General features: G+C 49.2%; 1 protein-coding gene across 2 annotated transcripts in view; it reads left to right on the top strand.

Moving 5' to 3' along the window:
* ZFYVE21 (zinc finger FYVE-type containing 21) overlaps nucleotides 1–17069 on the top strand; it is a 60721-nt gene that overhangs the window by 34002 nt on the left and 9650 nt on the right. Inside the window, exons 2-6 of one of the 2 annotated variants that reach the window (XM_038751256.1) lie at nucleotides 2553–2603; nucleotides 7505–7673; nucleotides 10678–10753; nucleotides 12710–12801; nucleotides 13782–13835. In XM_038751256.1, the coding sequence (XP_038607184.1) occupies nucleotides 2553–2603; nucleotides 7505–7673; nucleotides 10678–10753; nucleotides 12710–12801; nucleotides 13782–13835 (442 nt within the window). The remainder of the gene's footprint in view (nucleotides 1–2552; nucleotides 2604–7504; nucleotides 7674–10677; nucleotides 10754–12709; nucleotides 12802–13781; nucleotides 13836–17069) is intronic. The other variant, XM_038751265.1, reaches the window with a different exon arrangement.

The following is a 17069-nucleotide window of genomic DNA, read 5'->3' as shown; positions in this document are numbered from 1 at the left end:
TTATTTTGTTAATATGCTTGGTTTTGTTCTCTGTCTCCCCTTTCTAGACTGTGAGCCCACTGTTGGGTAGGGACTGTCTCTAGATGTTGCCAACTTGTACTTCCCAAGCGCTTAGTACAGTGCTCTGCACACAGTAAGCGCTTAATAAATACGATTGATTGATTCTAAGCACTGAGGTAGATACAAGCTAATCAGGTTGGACACAGACATGGGGCTGTCTTATTAATATCTTAATGCCCGTTTCAGAGATGAGGTAACTGAGGCGCAGGGAAGTGAAGTGACTTGCCTAGGGTCACCCAGCAGACAAGTGGCGGAGTCAGGATTAGAACCCAGGTCCTCCTGACCCCCAGGCCTGTGCTTTATCCACTAGGCCGTGCTGCTTCATTATTCACTCAGATGACCATTAGGAAAAAGCAATGTGAATCTGGTTCTCTGGTGTGCTGGACCTCAACTTCTGAAGTTGCTTTGGCTCCATCTGTGCCACCCACCCCCGTGGGCAAGGGGGCTCCCGAGGGATTGTTTCTACAGCTAGAAAACCACGCGGGCACCAGACTGTGTGCCAGGCGCTGCCACGGTTGGGGCACGGCGCGTCTTTCTGTTTCCTCACACTCAGGGAGAGAGCAGAGGGGAGTCAGCCTGGGACCGGGCCCAACCCTGGTTGAGAAGCAGTATTGCCTAGTGGCTAGAGCACGACCCTGAGCGGCAGAAGGACCTGGGTTCTAATCCCAGCTCTGCCACTTGTCTGCTGGGTGCCCTTGGCAAGTCACTTCACTTCTCTGGGCTTCAGTTCCCTCATGTGTAAAATGGAGATGAAGACCGTGAGCCCTATGTGGGACAGGGGCTGTGCCCAACCTGATGATCTTGTATCCGTCCCAGGGCTTGACACATAGTGAGCGCTTAACAAATGCCATCATTATTATTAGTATCTAACCCCAGAGCTTAGCATAGTGCCTAATGCATAGTAAACACTTAACAAAAACCTTAAAAAATTATAAAAATAAAAAACGCACCCCGCCGCCACCAGAGATGAGATGCCAAGGCCGTTGGTGTCTTAGAAGTCTGGGGAGGGTGTCTTGTCGGGTCTGTGTTGCGGGGACCCGCTATCTTTTGTGCTTTTCAATGCGCCCGGTTGATAGAGAATGCATTGGAGACCCGTAGTTCCGAAGGGAAATAGAACTGATTTCTAATGTGTATTCGGAGAGGTTGAGAAGATGAAGAGCAGTGTGGCTTAGTGGAAAGAACCCAGGCCTGAAAGTCAGAGAACCTGGATTCTAATCCTGACTCTTCCCATTGCCTGCTTTGCGACCTCGGGCGAGTCACTTAACTTCTCTGTACCTCCGTTTCATCATCTGTAAAATGGGGATTTAATGCCCATTTCCCCCCTACATAGATGGTGAGCCCCATGTGGGACAGGATCTATATCCGGCCTGATGAACTTATAGGTACCAGCCCTGAGACCGGGACTTAACCCAGAGTAAGTGCTTAAATGTCAAGATAAAAATAATGCTAATGGTGAACAAGCTAGCAGATTTTTACTGCAAGATGCAGGTCTAGTATTGGCTCGAGGGGAAAAAACCCATAAATCTGGCTCCATTAATTCCTCCTACGTCAGCAAGCTGAGTTAATGACTGCCGAACTGAAAGTTCATCTCCAAACCTCGACTGAGAACATCAGCGTGATGTTTTAGAATTTGGATGGTGCCCAATTCCCAGGGAAAGAGCCCAGGATGGGTACACTAGCGATTGCAGAAATCAGCACCCAAAACACAGGGGTCGCATGCTGACTTCATCAATCTGTCACAGGCAAACACAGTACCCAGTTTGATCTTGAAAAGTCACGGTAAACAAGGCATAGATTCGAGGAAAAAAAAAATTCGAGGAATATTTCGCAATAAATTGCTGTTATCCTGTTGACTTCAAAATCATTTTTTTTCCCTGAAATCAAAGCCAGGGATTCATGTAGAGCTTGAAGCCAAAATTTAAATCCTAATGGAGAAGCAAACTGCCGTATTCTCCAATGGAGAGAGCGGGGATTGAATTTTAGGTGTGTGCCTGCTAAAGTAACTCTCCAGCAGTAAAAATAACAACAGTTATGGTACTTGTTAAGCACTTACTATGTGCCAAGCACTGTTCTAAACATTAGGGTAGATAAAAGTTAATCAGGTTGGACACAGTCTCTGTCCCATATGGGGCTCACGTTGCTAATCCCCATTTTCCAGATGAGGTAACTGAGGCTCAGAAAAGTTAAGTGACTTGCCTAGGATGACACAGCAGACAGGTGGCAGATCCAGGATTAGAACCCAGGTCCTCCTGACCCCCAGGCCTGGGCTGTATCCACTAAGCAACATTGCCTGAGTCGCCTGAGGTCAAAGGTGTTCCTTGCCTGAATCAAGAGCAGTTGTGCAAGAGAGAGACTCGCAAATCTTGTGTCGTGGGCCAGTCAGTTGTCCAGATTTATTTAAAAAAAAAAAAATTGGCGTGGGACGAATTCCACCGAGGATTGTCCAAAATGAGGTAGAACTTAATTTTAATGCTCTGCCGCCTTTCTCCTAGTGTCCAAGATGTATGCAGTGTGAAACCAAGTTTGACTTCATAACCAGAAAGGTAAGGCTTCCAAAAGTCAATCCAAAAGTCAAGGCCAAATCACCGACACAGGATGTTTTCTGTCCCTTTGAGTAAACAGTTCCCGGCATTGTTTGAGCTGTCCATGCGTTTGTTCGTATTTATCGAGCGCTTACTGTGTGCTGGACATTGTACTAAGTGCTTGGGAGAGGACAATATAACACTAAACAGACCCATCTTTCCTCCTTCCCTTCCCCACAGCACCTGTATATATGTATATATGTTTGTACATATTTATTACTCTATATTTATTTATTTTGTATTCTATTTATTTGATTTTGTTAGTATGTTTGGTTTTGTCTCTCCCTTTTAGACCGTGAGCCTACTGTTGGGTAGGGACTGTCTCTATATGTTGCCAATTTGTACTTCCCAAGCTCTTAGTACAGTGCTCTGCACACAGTAAGCGCTCAATAAATACGATTGATGATGATGATGACGACATCCGAAGGCCGGTTGAAAGTCCGAGGTGGAGGGGGCCGTGGACCTTCTGTCAGCTGCTTCATTTATTCATTCATTCATTCAGTGGTATTTATTGAGCGCTTACTGTGTGCAGAGCACTGTACTAAGTGCTTGGAAAGTACAAGTTGGCAATATATAATGCCAGAGGCAGCTGGCATTGATTTATTTATATTTATATTAACGGCTGTCTCCCCTGCTAGACTGTAAGCTCGTTGTGGGCAGGGAACGTGTCCGTTACATTGTTAGTGTACTCTCCCAAACGCTTAGTACAGTGCTCTGCAAACAGTAAGTGCTCAAAAAATACATTTGACTGGCTGGTCAATGGGGTGCCGCGACTTTCCGGGGCGGGAGTCATCAGTCAGTGGTATTGAACGCTTATTGTGTGCAGTAAGCATTCAATACCAGTAAATAAATACGATTGATGATGATGCAGGGCACTGTACCAAGTGCCGGGGAGAGTCCGACAGAACAAGAGTGATCCCAGGGCTAAATGGCAGTCTGGGCCGGGCCATTATCCTTCCTTTGAGGCTGTACTTACGTCCAGTGCAGTGCTCTCCTGGTGTTGATCATGGGATTGCCTGCTTCTATAATGACGATAATAGACTGTGAGCCCACTGTTGGGTAGGGACCGTCCCTATATGTTGCCAACTTGTACTTCCCATGCGCTTAGTACAGTGCTCTGCACACAGTAAGCGCTCAATAAATGTGATTGATTGATTAATAATAAGTGTGATATTTGTTTAGCTCTTGCTACATGCCAGGCAGTGCTGGGGTAGAGAATCAGGCTGGACCCCTGTCCCGCGTGGAGTTCGCAATCTAAGTAGGAGGGGGAACATATATTGAATCTCCATTTTACAGATGAGGAAACTGAGGAGTTAAAGGCCTCACTTAAGGTCACCCAACAGGCAAGTGGCAGAGGCAGGTTTGGAACCCAGGTCCTCTAACTCCCAGGCCTGTGCTCTTTCCACAAGGCCATGCTGCTTCACCGTAATAAGTGATGATCATCACTGTAATCAATCAATCAATCGTATTTATTGAGTGCTTACTGTGTGCAGAGCACTGTACAAGTACAAGTTGGCAACATATAGAGACAGTCCCTACCCAACAGTGGGCTTACAGTCTAGAAAGGGGTGGGGGGATGTAATAAGTGATGATTAGGGGTCTGATGGGATGAGCACAGGCCTTGGGAATCCGGAGGCTCAAGGCTGTCCCAAATTACCAGGTCTATCAATCAGTCGTATTTATTATGCACCTACCGTGTGCAGAGCACTGTACTAAGCAGTCAATCAATCAATCGTATTTATTGAGCGCTTACTGTGTGCAGAGCACTGTACTAAGCGCTTGGTAGAAGCACTTAGAAGTACTAAGTACTCGGGAGAATACAATGCGACGGAGTTGGTAGATATGTCCCCTGCCCACAACGACCTTACTATCTTGTCCAAGGTCATACAGGCTCTAGACTTTGAACCTTTCTGTGCCTCAGTTTCCTCACCTGTAAATCCATAGGCCTCATGTGGGAAGGTCTGTGTCTGACTCGCTTCTCTTACATCTATCCCAGGGCTTAACATAGTGCTTGGCACATAGTACGCATTTGACAAATGCCATCATTATTATAGTATCTTCTCCTATAACATGGAGAGGGAAGTTCCAAAAAATCCCCACAGTAAGGAAAACTCAATCAGTGTGCAGCGCTGTACTAAGCGCTCGGGAGAACTCAAGCTCTGGTAGCAGCGGGGCTAGTGGATAGAGCACGGGATTGGGAGTCAGAAGGACCTGGGTTCTAATCCTGGCTCCGCCACACGTCTGCTTTGTGACCTGGATTAAGTCACTTTACCTCAGTTCCCTCATCTGTGAAATGGGGATTAAGACTATGAGCCCCATGTGGAACAGGGAGTGTGACCAACCCAGTGCTTAATTCAGTGCCTGGAACAGACTAAGCCGTTAACTAACAATTATTGTGCTGTACCGTGTGACCTTGGACAAGTCACTTCTTTGGGCCTCAGATACCTCATCTGTAAAATAGGGAGTAAGACTGTGAGCCCCACGTGGGATGGAGACCGTATCCAACCTGATGAACTTGTACCTATCCCAGCAGTTGGCCCATAGTAAGCGCTTAACAAGTACCAGGATTATTATTATTTTTATTACCCCCACTTGACGGGCCCCACAGGGATGTGCCTGCCTGGTTCTTCTGACACCTCATGATGTTCTCCCTATCCAGGCGCGGGTGGTTGGGTGGTTAGAGAAGCAGCGTGGCTCAGTGGAAAGAGCCCGGGCTTTGGAGTCTGAGGTCAGGGGTTCGAATCCCGGCTCCGCCACATGTCTGCTGTGTGACCTTGGGCAAGTCACTTCACTTCTCTGAGCCTCAGTTACCTCATCTGTAAATGGGGATGGACTGTGAGCCCCGTGTGGGACAACCTGATCATGTTATATCCCCCCAGCGCTTAGAACAGTGCTTTGCACATAGTAAGCGCTTAACAAATGCCATCATTATTATTGGAAGAGCATTCCCCTCGCAGCCTTCTGCCCGAAGCTCCTAGCCAAAGCAGGCCGAATGAAAGGCCCGAGTGTACTCAGACCGGGTACAAAGGGAGCCTAAGAAAGCAAGCAGAGCTATTGGCTGTTTCTTTGGGTGCTGGAGCCGAGGGAAACCACGGTGACAACGCCGCTTCCGCAGGCGGGGCTCAGGGAGCGGGCGAGGGGGTGGGTGTATTAGCCGCCCTCGGCTCCCGGGCCCCGGCGAAATAGCAGCTCATGTTTCTCCTCCTAACCTTTTAGACTGTGAGCCCACTGTCGGGTAGGGACTGCCTCTATATGTTGCCAACTTGTACTTCCCAAGCGCTTAGTACAGTGCTCTGCACACAGTAAGCGCTCAATAAATACGATTGATGATGATGGATGTCATTCAAGGCCACGGCCCCCAGGCCAGCTCTCCTATTCAGGTGTGACGTGTCGGCGTGATCATTTAGGGTATGGGAGGTGGGTCCGATGAGTTTTTTTGTTTTACGGCGTTTACTGTGTGCCAGGCACTGTACTAAGTGCTGGGGTAGGTACACATTAATCAGGTTGGACACGGTCCCTGTCCCTCAGTGGGGCGCACAGTCTCAATCCCCACATTAGGATCCCCATAGAGGAGAAGCAGCGTGGCTCAGTGGAAAGAGCGCGGGCTTTGGAGTCAGAGGTCATGGGTTCAAATCCCAGCTCTGCCAATTGTCAGCTGGGTGACTTTGGGCAAGTCACTTCACTTCTCCGGGCCTCGGTTACCTCATCTGTAAAATGGGGAGGAAGACTGTGAGCCTCCTGTGGGACAACCTGATCACTCTGTAACCTCCCCAGCGCTTAGAACAGTGCTTTGCACATAGTAAGCGCTTAATAAATGCCATCATTATTATTATTAGAGATGAGGTAACTGGGTGACTTTGGGCAAGTCACTTCACTTCTCCGGGCCTCGGTTACCTCATCTGTAAAATGGGGATGAAGACTGTGAGCCTCCTGTGGGACAACCTGATCACTCTGTAACCTCCCCAGCGCTTAGAACAGTGCTTTGCACACAGTAAGCGCTTAATAAATGCCATCATTATTATTATTATATTAGAGATGAGGTAACTGAGACACCGAGACATGAAGTGACTTACCCAAGGTCACACAGCGGACGAGTGGCAGAGCCGGGATTAGAACCCAGGTCCTCTGACCCCCAGCCCCAAACTAGTGCGGTGGGTAGAGAACAGGCCTGGGAATCAGGAGGTCACGGGTTCTAACCCCAGTTCCACCACTTGTCTGCTGTGTGGCTTGGGGTGAGAAGCAGCGTGGCTCAGTGGAAAAGAGTGCGGGCTTTGGAATCAGAGATCATGGGTTCAAATCCCGGCTCCGCTAATTGTCAGCTGTGTGACTTTGGGCAGGTCACTTCACTTCTCCGGGGCTCAGTTCCCTCATCTGGAAAATGGGGATGAAGACTGTGAGCCCCACGTGGGACAGCCTGATCACCTTGTAACCTCCCCAGCGCTTAGAACAGTGCTTTGCACATAGTAAGCGCTTAATAAATGCCATCATTATTATTATTATTATTATTGTTATTTCCCTTCTCCGGGCCTCAGTTCCCTCATCTTCAAAATGGGGACTGAGCCTGTGAGCCCCACAGGGGACAGGGACTGTGTCCAACTTGATTTGCTTGTATCTATCCCAGCGCTTTAGTACAGTGCCTGGCGCATAATGAACGCTTAATAAATGCCAATATTATTGTTATTATTATTGTTATCCACTAGGCCAGGCTGGTTCCTCTCTCACTTGCCCTCGCCAGCTTTTCCCCTCGAGTTCTGCGTACTGGCTCTAATCTCCTCCTCCTCCCCTTCCTCCTTTTCCTCTTCCTCACCGTCCTCCTGCCGCCGTCCTCCGCCCTGCCCCGGCCCGGGGGTCGTGTGGCCCAGCACCACTGCCGGCGCTGCGGGAAGTGCTTCTGCGACCGCTGCTGTAGCAAGAAAGTGGCGCTGCCGCGGATGTGCTTCGTGGACCCCGTTCGCCAGTGCTCCGAGTGCGCGATCGTGTCCCAGAAGGAAGCGGAGTTCTACAACAAGCAGCTCAAAGTGCTCACCAACGGTAAGCCTGGCGCGGGTTGCTTTGGTCTCCGGGCCAAGGGGCATCCGTGATGGGCATCCTCTCCGGCTGCCGCTCCTCTGGAAAGCGCGGCCCCGCCGCCGTCCTCACCCTTCTTGGCTCCTTCATTCGCAGGCCGTTCATTCATTCATTCAATCGTATGTCTCGAGCGCTTACTGTGTGCAGAGCACTGTTCGCAGGCCGTTCACTCATTCATTCAATCGTAGTTCTTGAGCGCTTACTGTGTGCAGAGCACTGGACTCAGCGCTTGGGAAGTACAAGTTGGCAACATATCATCATCATCATCAATCGTATGTATTGAGCGCTTACTGTGTGCAGAGCACTGGACTCAGCGCTTGGGAAGTACAAGTTGGCAACATCTAGAGACGGGCCCTACCCAACAGTGGGCTCACAGTCTAGAAGGGGGAGACAGAGAACAAAACAAAACATATTAACAAAATAAAATAAATAGAATAGATGTGTACAAATAAAATAAATAGAGTAATAAATACGTACAAACATATATACAGGTGCTGTGGGGAGGGGAAGGAGGTAAGGCGGGGGGGATGGAGAGGCTGTGGTAGCGATCGCGGAGGCGGGGGGAGTTGGTCAGTCAGTCCTATTGATTGAGCCCTTACCGTGTGCAGGGCACTGTACTAAGCGCTTGAGGATACACCCTACTAGAACGGCAGAATTCTCTGAGGCCGGCTCGGGGCGGGGGCGACCGACCAACTCTCCATCGGACTGGAGAACGGAATAGCCCCTCGCCCAGAACTGTTCCCTTCCAGGGGCTGGTCGTTTCTGTTTTGCCAGTCAGTCAGTCGTATGCATTGAGCGCTTACTGTGTGCAGGGCACTGTACTAAGTGCTCGGGTGGGTATAATACAGTATAACAGACACATTATCTGCCCACAGCGAGCTTCTAGTCCAAGAAGGGGCAGGTGTTCCCATGTGCATTTAGCGCAACTCCAATCAATCAGTCATATTTATTGAGCGCTTACTGTGTGCAGAGCACTGTCCTAAGCACTTGGGAAGTACAAGTTGGCAACATATACAGTCCCAACCCAACAGTGGGCTCACAGTCTAAAAGCAGGGCAGAACTCAACCCTCCCCATTCATTCAAGGTGGTGTCCCCGTTACATGCCCCACTTCCAGCTATGGGGAGTTGGGGAGATCCCAAATCATTATCAGTTTGTCATTTCTTCCCTTCTTGAACGGTCTGGGGTAGATCATTACCCCATTCTGCTTTTATCTGAGCGCTGAGCTGGCCCTTGGCGAGCCCACTGCAGGCCTCCCACAGAGGGTATTTCCCAGGTCTGGAAGAGAGGGTTTTGTGAACAAGCCGAGCATTCATCCAGAAGCTTCCGTGACACACTCCTTCCCCAGCTCCGGGACTGGAAATCTTCAGGCAGCAAGGAGAGGAAGGGCCGGCTTGCCCCCAAAGGCATTTTGTAACTCAGGACTTCTGTTTCACCTCAGCTGCACTTTTCTTTTTTTTATTTAAAGTGGTAACTATTGAGTGCGTCCCGTGTATTAAGCGCTGGGGTAGATCCAGCATAATCAGGATGGACGCAGCTCCTGTTCCGCATGGGCCTCACAGTCTTAATCCTCCTTTTACAGATGAGGTAGCAGAGGCACAGAAAAGTGAAGTAGTAAAAATAATAATTGTGGTACTCGTTAAGCTCTTTACTGTGTGCCAAGCACTGTTATATATGTTTGTACATATTTATTACTCTACTTGTTCATATCTATTCTATTTACTTTATTTTGTTAGTATGTTTGGTTTTGTTCTCTGTCTCCCCCTTTTAGACTGTGAGCCCACTGCTGGGTAGGGACTGTCTCTATATGTTACCAACTTGTACTTCCCAAGCGCTTAGTACAGTGCTCTGCACTCAGTAAGCGCTCAATAAATACGATTGATGATGATGATGTTCTAGTGCAGGGGATAGATACAAATTAATCAGGTTGGAGACCGTCCCTGTCCCACATAGGGCTCACGGTCTTAATCGTCCTATTGCAGATGAGGTAACTGAGGTACAAAAAAATGAAGTGGTAGTAGTAATAATTATGGTACTTGTTAAGCGCTTCCTGCATGGCCTAGTGGCAGAGCAGGGGCATGGGAGTCAAAGGTCACGTCTAATCCCAAGGTCCGCCACTTATCAGCTGTGTGACTTTGGGCAAGTCACTTAACTTCTCTGTGCCTCAGTTACCTCATCTGTAAAATGAGGATTAAGTCTGTGAGCCCCCCGTTGGATAACCTGATTATGGTGTATCTACCTCAATCAATCAATCAATCAATCGTATTTATTGAGTGCTTACTGTGTGCAGAGCACTGTACTAAGCGCTTGGGAAGTACAAGTTGGCAACAAGTGCTTAGTACAGTGCTTGGCACATAGTAAGCACTTAAAAAACACCATTATTATTATTATTACTATTATTCTAAGCGCAGGGAAAGATACCAGTTCATCATCATCATCATCATCATCATCATCATCATCATCATCATCAGTCGTATTTATTGAGCGCTTACTGTGTGCAGAGCACTGTACTAAGCGCTTGGGAAGTACAAGTTGGCAACATATAGAGACAGTCCCTACCCAACAGTGGGCTCACAGTCTAAAAGGGGGAGACAGAGAACAAAAGCAAACATACTAACAAAATAAAATAATTAGAATAGATATGTACAAGTAAAATAAATAGAGTAATCAGGTTGGACACAGTCCTTGTCCCACATGGGGCTCACCGTCTTAATCCTCCTTTCATAGATGAGGTCACTGAGGCACAGAGAAGTTAAATGATTTGCCCTAGGTCACACAGCAGGCAAGTGGCAGAGCCGGGATTTAAAACCTGTGCTCTTTCCCCTGGGCCACGCTAGATGTGGACAATTAATTAAATCATAGTAGGGTCCAAGTCTTTTGCCTGTAAAAGGAAGAAGAGAAACTGTCTCTTTAAGCTGTTGATGCCCCAACCAAAAACGTTTGATTCTTTCATTTGTTCTTATTTCAAAGGAGCCACCTTCTTCGTAACCCTAGGGACGTCTGAGAAATCTGAAGTGATGGTCTGTCGCCTCTCCAACAATCAGAGGTAAGCTGCATTGTTGAGATTTTAGATGTGGTTAGCGTCCCAGGGCAGGTTCCATCATCTGCCCAGGATATTGGGGGAAAAGAAGAAAAAAAAAATCATACTTTACCTGATAAGAGCAGTTGTCACCATCCAGGCAAAAATCAACAGAGGGAGTGTAAAACCTGGGTTTCAGTCTGAGGTTATTGCTGACTGGCAGGAGATTGGGGAGAAGGAAATGAGTTTCTCTTTTCTTTCTACCCCGCCCCTTTATTAGTTATAGTATTTATTTAGTGCTTACTTTCATTCATTCAATCGATCGTATTTATTGAGCGCTTACTGTGTGCAGAGCACTGTACTAAGCACTTGGGAAGTACAAGTTTGCAACATATAGTGACAGTCCCTACCCAACAGCGGGCTCACAGTCTAGAAGAACTCTCAGAACTGCAAAATTCAGTATTCCCCTTCAAAATTTATGGGATATAATTCCTTCCTCCCACCCCAGTGGTCTCTGTCCTCCACAAGAAGCTTGCTAATATACCTCCCTTAACCGAATAACTGCTATTCTCACAAACTCCATTTCCCGTCTTCTCAGAATAATCTTTGTCTTATGCCAAACTCAAAGACAGGGAGAAACAAGATAACGAGATTGGATGCAGTCCTTGTCCTAAACAGACCTCACAGTCTGAGAGCTAGACAGACCAGGTGTTTTATCTCCCTTTAATAGTTGAGAAAACTGAGGCACTAAAGTTAAGCGACTTGCCCAAGATTACAGAGCATATCAAGCGCTTAGTACAGTGCCAAGTGCTTAGTACAGTGCTCTGCACATAGTAAGCGCTCAATAAATACGATCGATGATATCAGTGGCAGGGCTGGGATTAGATCCTGGCTCTCAGGCCAGTGTCATTTCTACCTGCCTCCCCTGCAGCCCCCTTAATAATAATAATAATAGTAATAATTGTGGTATTACTATATATTAAATGCTGGGGAGGACACAAGCCAGTTGGGTTGGACACAGTCCCTATCCCCATTTTACAGGTGAGGGAACTGAGGGCCAGAGAAGTAAAGTGACTTGCCGAAAGTCACACAGCAGACAAGTGGCAGAGCCGGAATTAGAACCCATGACCTTCTGATTGCCAGGCCCGCGCTCTATCCACTAGGCTCTGCTGCTTCTCAGAGCCAAGCGCGTAGGCGAAGCAGAAGGGAGAGGGAGTAGGGGAAAAGAGGGATCTGGGAGAAGTAGGAGATTTTGAGGGTGAGTAAAAATGAGCGCTTTCAGGGGTGAAAGCAGAAGGAAACCAGCCTGGTCTGCCCACACCCTTCCCTTCATCAAGTGTCCAGATAGAGTCACTCAGCCCCGGGACTGGGAAGCACAATGGCTGGCGCTTCCCAGAGTGGGCCGGGGAGGGTAAACCTTTGACCGCTCGGGAAAGGCCAGAGCCTGAGGAATTTGGCCCCGTTTCCCTTCCGGGTTGAACTCCAAGACAGGGGACGATAGTGTCCATTCAGACCCACAGCTCCCCTGGCAGAACCCAAAGCAACCGACGGCCCTGGCCTGGGAACACCTGGGGAATCAATCAATCGGTTGTACATATTTATTACTCTATTTATTTATTTATTTTGCTTGTACATATCTATCCTATTTATTTTATTTTGTTGGTATGTTTGGTTTTGTTCTCTGTCTCCCCCTTTTAGACTGTGAGCCCACTGTTGGGTAGGGACTGTCTCTATGTGTTGCCAATTTGTACTTCCCAAGTGCTTAGTACAGTGCTCTGCACATAGTAAGCACTCAATAAATACGATTGTTGATGATGATGATGATGATGATGATTGAGCGCTTACTGTGTGCAGAGCACTGTACTAAGCGCTTGGGAAGTCCAAGTTGGCAACACATAGAGACGGTCCCTACCCAACAGTGGGCTCACAGTCTAGGAGAAAGGGGAAAGGGACTCAGCCTGCAGCTCTGAATCTTTCCTGCAGATATCTCTTTCTGGATGGAGACCGCCACTATGAAATTGAAATTGCGCAGATATCGAGTGTTCAGATTCTCACGGAGGGGCTCACTCCCGGAGGTGAGTGACGATGACCATGGTGGTGTTGGTTAAGCGCTGGGGTGTGTGCAAGTAATCGGGTTGGACCCAGCCCTGTCCCGCAAGGGACTCACGGTCTTCATCCCCATTTTACAGATGAGGGAACTGAGGCCCAGAAAAGTGAAGTGACGGGCCCAAGGTCAAACAGCAGACAAGTTAGGAAGTCGGGATTGGAGTCCAAGTCCTTTTGATCTCCAGGCCTGGGCTTTGTCCACTAGACTATGCTGCTCCTCCAGTATGGTATTGCTGTTGAGCTGCGTCTCCGTCTGGTGCTATGCATTGGGCTGCACGGTGTGCCCTCAGTGGGCCAGTCTGACCCTTCCCCTTCATGAGATGGATTTTCCTATTGTCGATCCAGTCAAAGAGATGCCTCATTCCTCATACCCATTGCCTTGAAGCAGTAGGACTGCACAAAGGGGCTGGGGCTTAGGGTGTTGCTTGTATCCTCCGCAGTGGGCGGGAGAAAGGAACTGGTGGACTGGAGAGAAGTAGATGGGCTACGGGGTCACGCGTCAAACAATTGGATCCCCCGGGGACCTTTCCCCTTCCACCCTGGGAGAGCAAAGACCGCCGGAGTTCACCGTCCGTGCCCCAATTCCCGAGCTAGGCCAAATAGTTTGGGGTGTGACCTTGGTTTGGAGCGTCTAGTCTGGAATGGAGATGAGAATTTCTGACCCACAAGGAAAAATCCTCTGCTTGGCATTCTGTCCTCTTTCTTGGGGCTTTTCCAGACTTCCCGGGTCAGATGGGAGTCACCTTCTTCCCCAATTGGCTCACCTGGAGAGGAATGCATGCCTTTTTCACTCATAAAGCTGAGCCCGTATTCCACCGCTTGAAAGGTCCCGGGTGAATGTCGAACGAGTTTGTGATTCGATCGGTGATATGTTTTTTTTTTTTCCTGATTGACTGGTCTCTTTTTCATTGCTTTCTCTCTTCCCTGCCTGCCAACTTTCTCGGTGTAGAAAACGATATTCCCACTTATACCAGCCTCCTGGGAAGCCAACACATTACGGAAGGTCAGCCACCCTACCCCAACCTACCCCGCCTCTGTGAGCTGGAATCCCAGCTTTCGCGCTGCCGCCGCCCCCAAGCTCTCAGAGGGTCGGAGGGGGCGGCCGTTGTTTGCGCCGTGCGGCCCGCTTCCCTCGCTGATGCTGGAGGGGGTTTATGTGCCCCTTTTAGACTGTTAGCCCACTGTTGGGTAGGGACTGTCTCTATATGTTGCCAACTTGTACTTCCCAAGCGCTTAGTACAGTGCTCTGCACACAGTAAGCGCTCAATAAATACGATTGATTGATGTGCAACAGAGGTGGGGGACTTGGGACGAATTGCCGTCAAAGGTGTCTAATGGGCACCTGCTGTGCTCTGGGCACTGTGATCGCAGGGGATGTAGGGTAGAGAAGTAGCATGGCCTACTAGCAAGAACACAGGCTTGGGAGGAGTCACAGGTTGTGGGTTCTAATTCCGGCTCCGCCACTTGTGTGACCTTGGGGAAATCACTTAACTTCTCTGTGCCTCAGTTACCTCATCTGGAAAGTGGGGATTGAGACTCTGAGCCCCATGTGGGACAGGGACTGCATTCAACCTGATTGCCTCGTATCTTTCATTCATTCATTCAATCGTATTTATTGAGCACTTACTGTGTGCAGAGCACTGTACTAAGCGCTTGGGAAGTACAAGTTGGCAACATATAGAGACGGTCCCTACCCAAAAGCCGGCTCACAGTCTAGAAGGGGGAGACAGACAAGAAAACAAAACATATTAACAAAATAAAATAGAATAAATATGTACAAGTAAAATAGAGTAATAAATACGTACAAACATATATACATATATACAGGTGCTGTGGGGAAGGGAAGGAGGTAAGGCGGGAGGGAGATGGAGAGGGGGACGAGGGGGAGAGGAAGTAGGGGGCTCAGTCTGGGAAGGCCTCCTGGAGGAGGTGAGCTCTCAGCAGGGCCTTGAAGGGAGGAAGAGAGCTAGCTTGGCGGAGGGGCAGAGGGAGGGCATTCCAGGCCCGGGGGATGACGTGGGCCGGGGGTCGATGGCGGGACAGGCGAGAGCGAGGTACGGTGAGGAGATCAGCGGTGGAGGAGCGGAGGGTGCGGGCTGGGCTGCAGAAGGAGAGAAGGGAGGTGAGGTAGGAGGGGGCGAGGGGATGGACAGCCTTGAAGCCCTGGGTGAGGAGTTTCTGCCTGATGCGTAGGTTGATTGGTAGCCACTGGAGATTTTTGAGGAGGGGAGTAACATGCCCAGAGCGTTTCTGCACACAGACGATCCGGGCAGCGGCATGAAGTATGGATTGAAGTGGGGAGAGACACGAGGATGGGAAATCGGAGAGGAGGCTGATGCAGTAATCCAGTCGGGATAGGATGAGAGCTTGAACCAGCAGGGTAGTGGTTTGGATGGAGAGTTTCCTTTCCATCCCAGGGCGGCTCTTGGTGATGTTGCGGAGGTGAGACCGGCAGGTTTTGGTGACGGATTGGATGTGAGGGGTGAACGAGAGAGCAGAGTCGAGGATGACACCAAGGTTGCGGGCCTGTGAGACGGGAAGGATGGTAGTGCCGTCTACAGTGATGGGAAAGTCAGGGAGAGGGCAGGGTTTGGGAGGGAAGACAGGGAGTTCAGTCTTGGACATGTTGAGTTTTAGGTGGTGGGCAGACATCCAGATGGAGATGTCCTGAAGGCAGGAGGAGATGTGAGTCTGGAGGGAGGGGGAGAGAGCAGGGGCAGAGATGTAGATCTGGGTGTCATCAGCATAGAGATGATAGTTGAAGCCATGGGAGCGAATGAGGTCACCAAGGGAGTGAGTGTAGATAGAGAACAGAAGGGGACCAAGAACTGACCCTTGAGGAACCCCCACAGTAAGGGGATGGGAGGGGGAGGAGGAGCCTGCAAAGGAGACTGAGAATGAACAGCCAGAGGGATAAGAGGAGAACCAGGAGAGGACAGAGTCTGTGAAGCCAAGGTTGGATAGCGTGTTGAGAAGAAGGGGGTGGTCCACAGTGTCGGAGGCAGCTGAGAGGTCGAGGAGGATTAGGATAGAGTAGGAGCCGTTGGATTTGGCAAGCAGGAGGTCATTGGTGATCTTTGAGAAGGCAGTTTCCGTGGAATGTAGGGGACGGAAGCCAGACTGGAAGGGGTCGAGGAGAGAGTTGGCATTGAGGAATTAGAGGCAGCGCGTGTAGACGACTCGTTCAAGGAGTTTGGAAAGGAGTGGTACGAGGGAGATAGGGCGATAACTAGAAGGTGAGGTGGGGTCAAGAGAGGGTTTTTTTAGGATGGGAGAGACGTGGGCATGTTTGAAGGCAGCGGGAAAGGAGCCAGTGGAGAGTGAGCGGTTGAAGATGGAAGTTAAGGAGGGGAGAAGGGATGGAGCGAGAGATTTCATAAGATGAGAGGAAATGGGGTCAGAAGCACAGGTGGCCGGAGTAGCACTTGAGAGGAGGGAGGAGAGCTCATCTGAGGATACTGTTGGGAAGGATGGGAGAGTAGCGAAGAGGGTTGAGGGCCGGGGGGTTGGAGGAGGGTGAGGAGTGACTTTGGGGAGCTCAGTCCTGGTGGATTTAATTTTATTAATGAAGTAGGAGGCCAGATCGTTGGGGGTGAGGGAAGGAGGAGGGGGAGGAACAGGGGGCCTGAGAAGGGAGTTAAATGTACGGAATGTACATTTAATGTACAGAAGAGCTGATGGGGATGATGGGCATGGGTGGCAATAAGGGAGGAGAAATAGTTTTGTCTGGCAGAGGAGAGGGCAGAGTTAAGACAGGAAAGGATAAACTTGAAGTGAACGAGGTTGGCATGGTGTTTAGACTTTCGCCAGCAGTGTTCAGCAGCTCGAGCATAAGAGTGAAGGAGGCGGACAGTGGCAGTGATCCAGGGCTGTGGGTATCTGTATCTGCCCCAGCGCTTAGAACAGTGCTTGGCACATAGTAAGCACCTAAAAAATACCATAATGATGATTATTATTATTATTAGAAGGGAGGGCTGCAGTCCCTGCCCTCAGAGCGTTTGGGGCTTAACATTGCAGATTTTCATAACAAGGTGACTCCTGAGGAGGGTAACAGGCCACTTGTGCTGCTTCTTTCCTCAGTTGTGGGGAAAAGGGATTGGTGTTCTACAGAAGTCTCCTTCTTCGTGAAAAAGGAGAACCGAACACAGCCCTTTTCCCTAAGAACCGGAAAGATCGGAACCCCGGGGCACTATCGGGTAAATTACACACAGTGGGCAAGTACCGGACTCAAACTGTG

The sequence above is a fragment of the Tachyglossus aculeatus genome, chromosome 1, assembly GCF_015852505.1.
Source record: "Tachyglossus aculeatus isolate mTacAcu1 chromosome 1, mTacAcu1.pri, whole genome shotgun sequence".
In the NCBI taxonomy this organism is placed as follows: Eukaryota; Metazoa; Chordata; class Mammalia; order Monotremata; family Tachyglossidae; genus Tachyglossus; species Tachyglossus aculeatus.
Note: the sequence above shows the minus strand (reverse complement) of the source record. Positions and strands in the feature narration are given on the sequence as shown.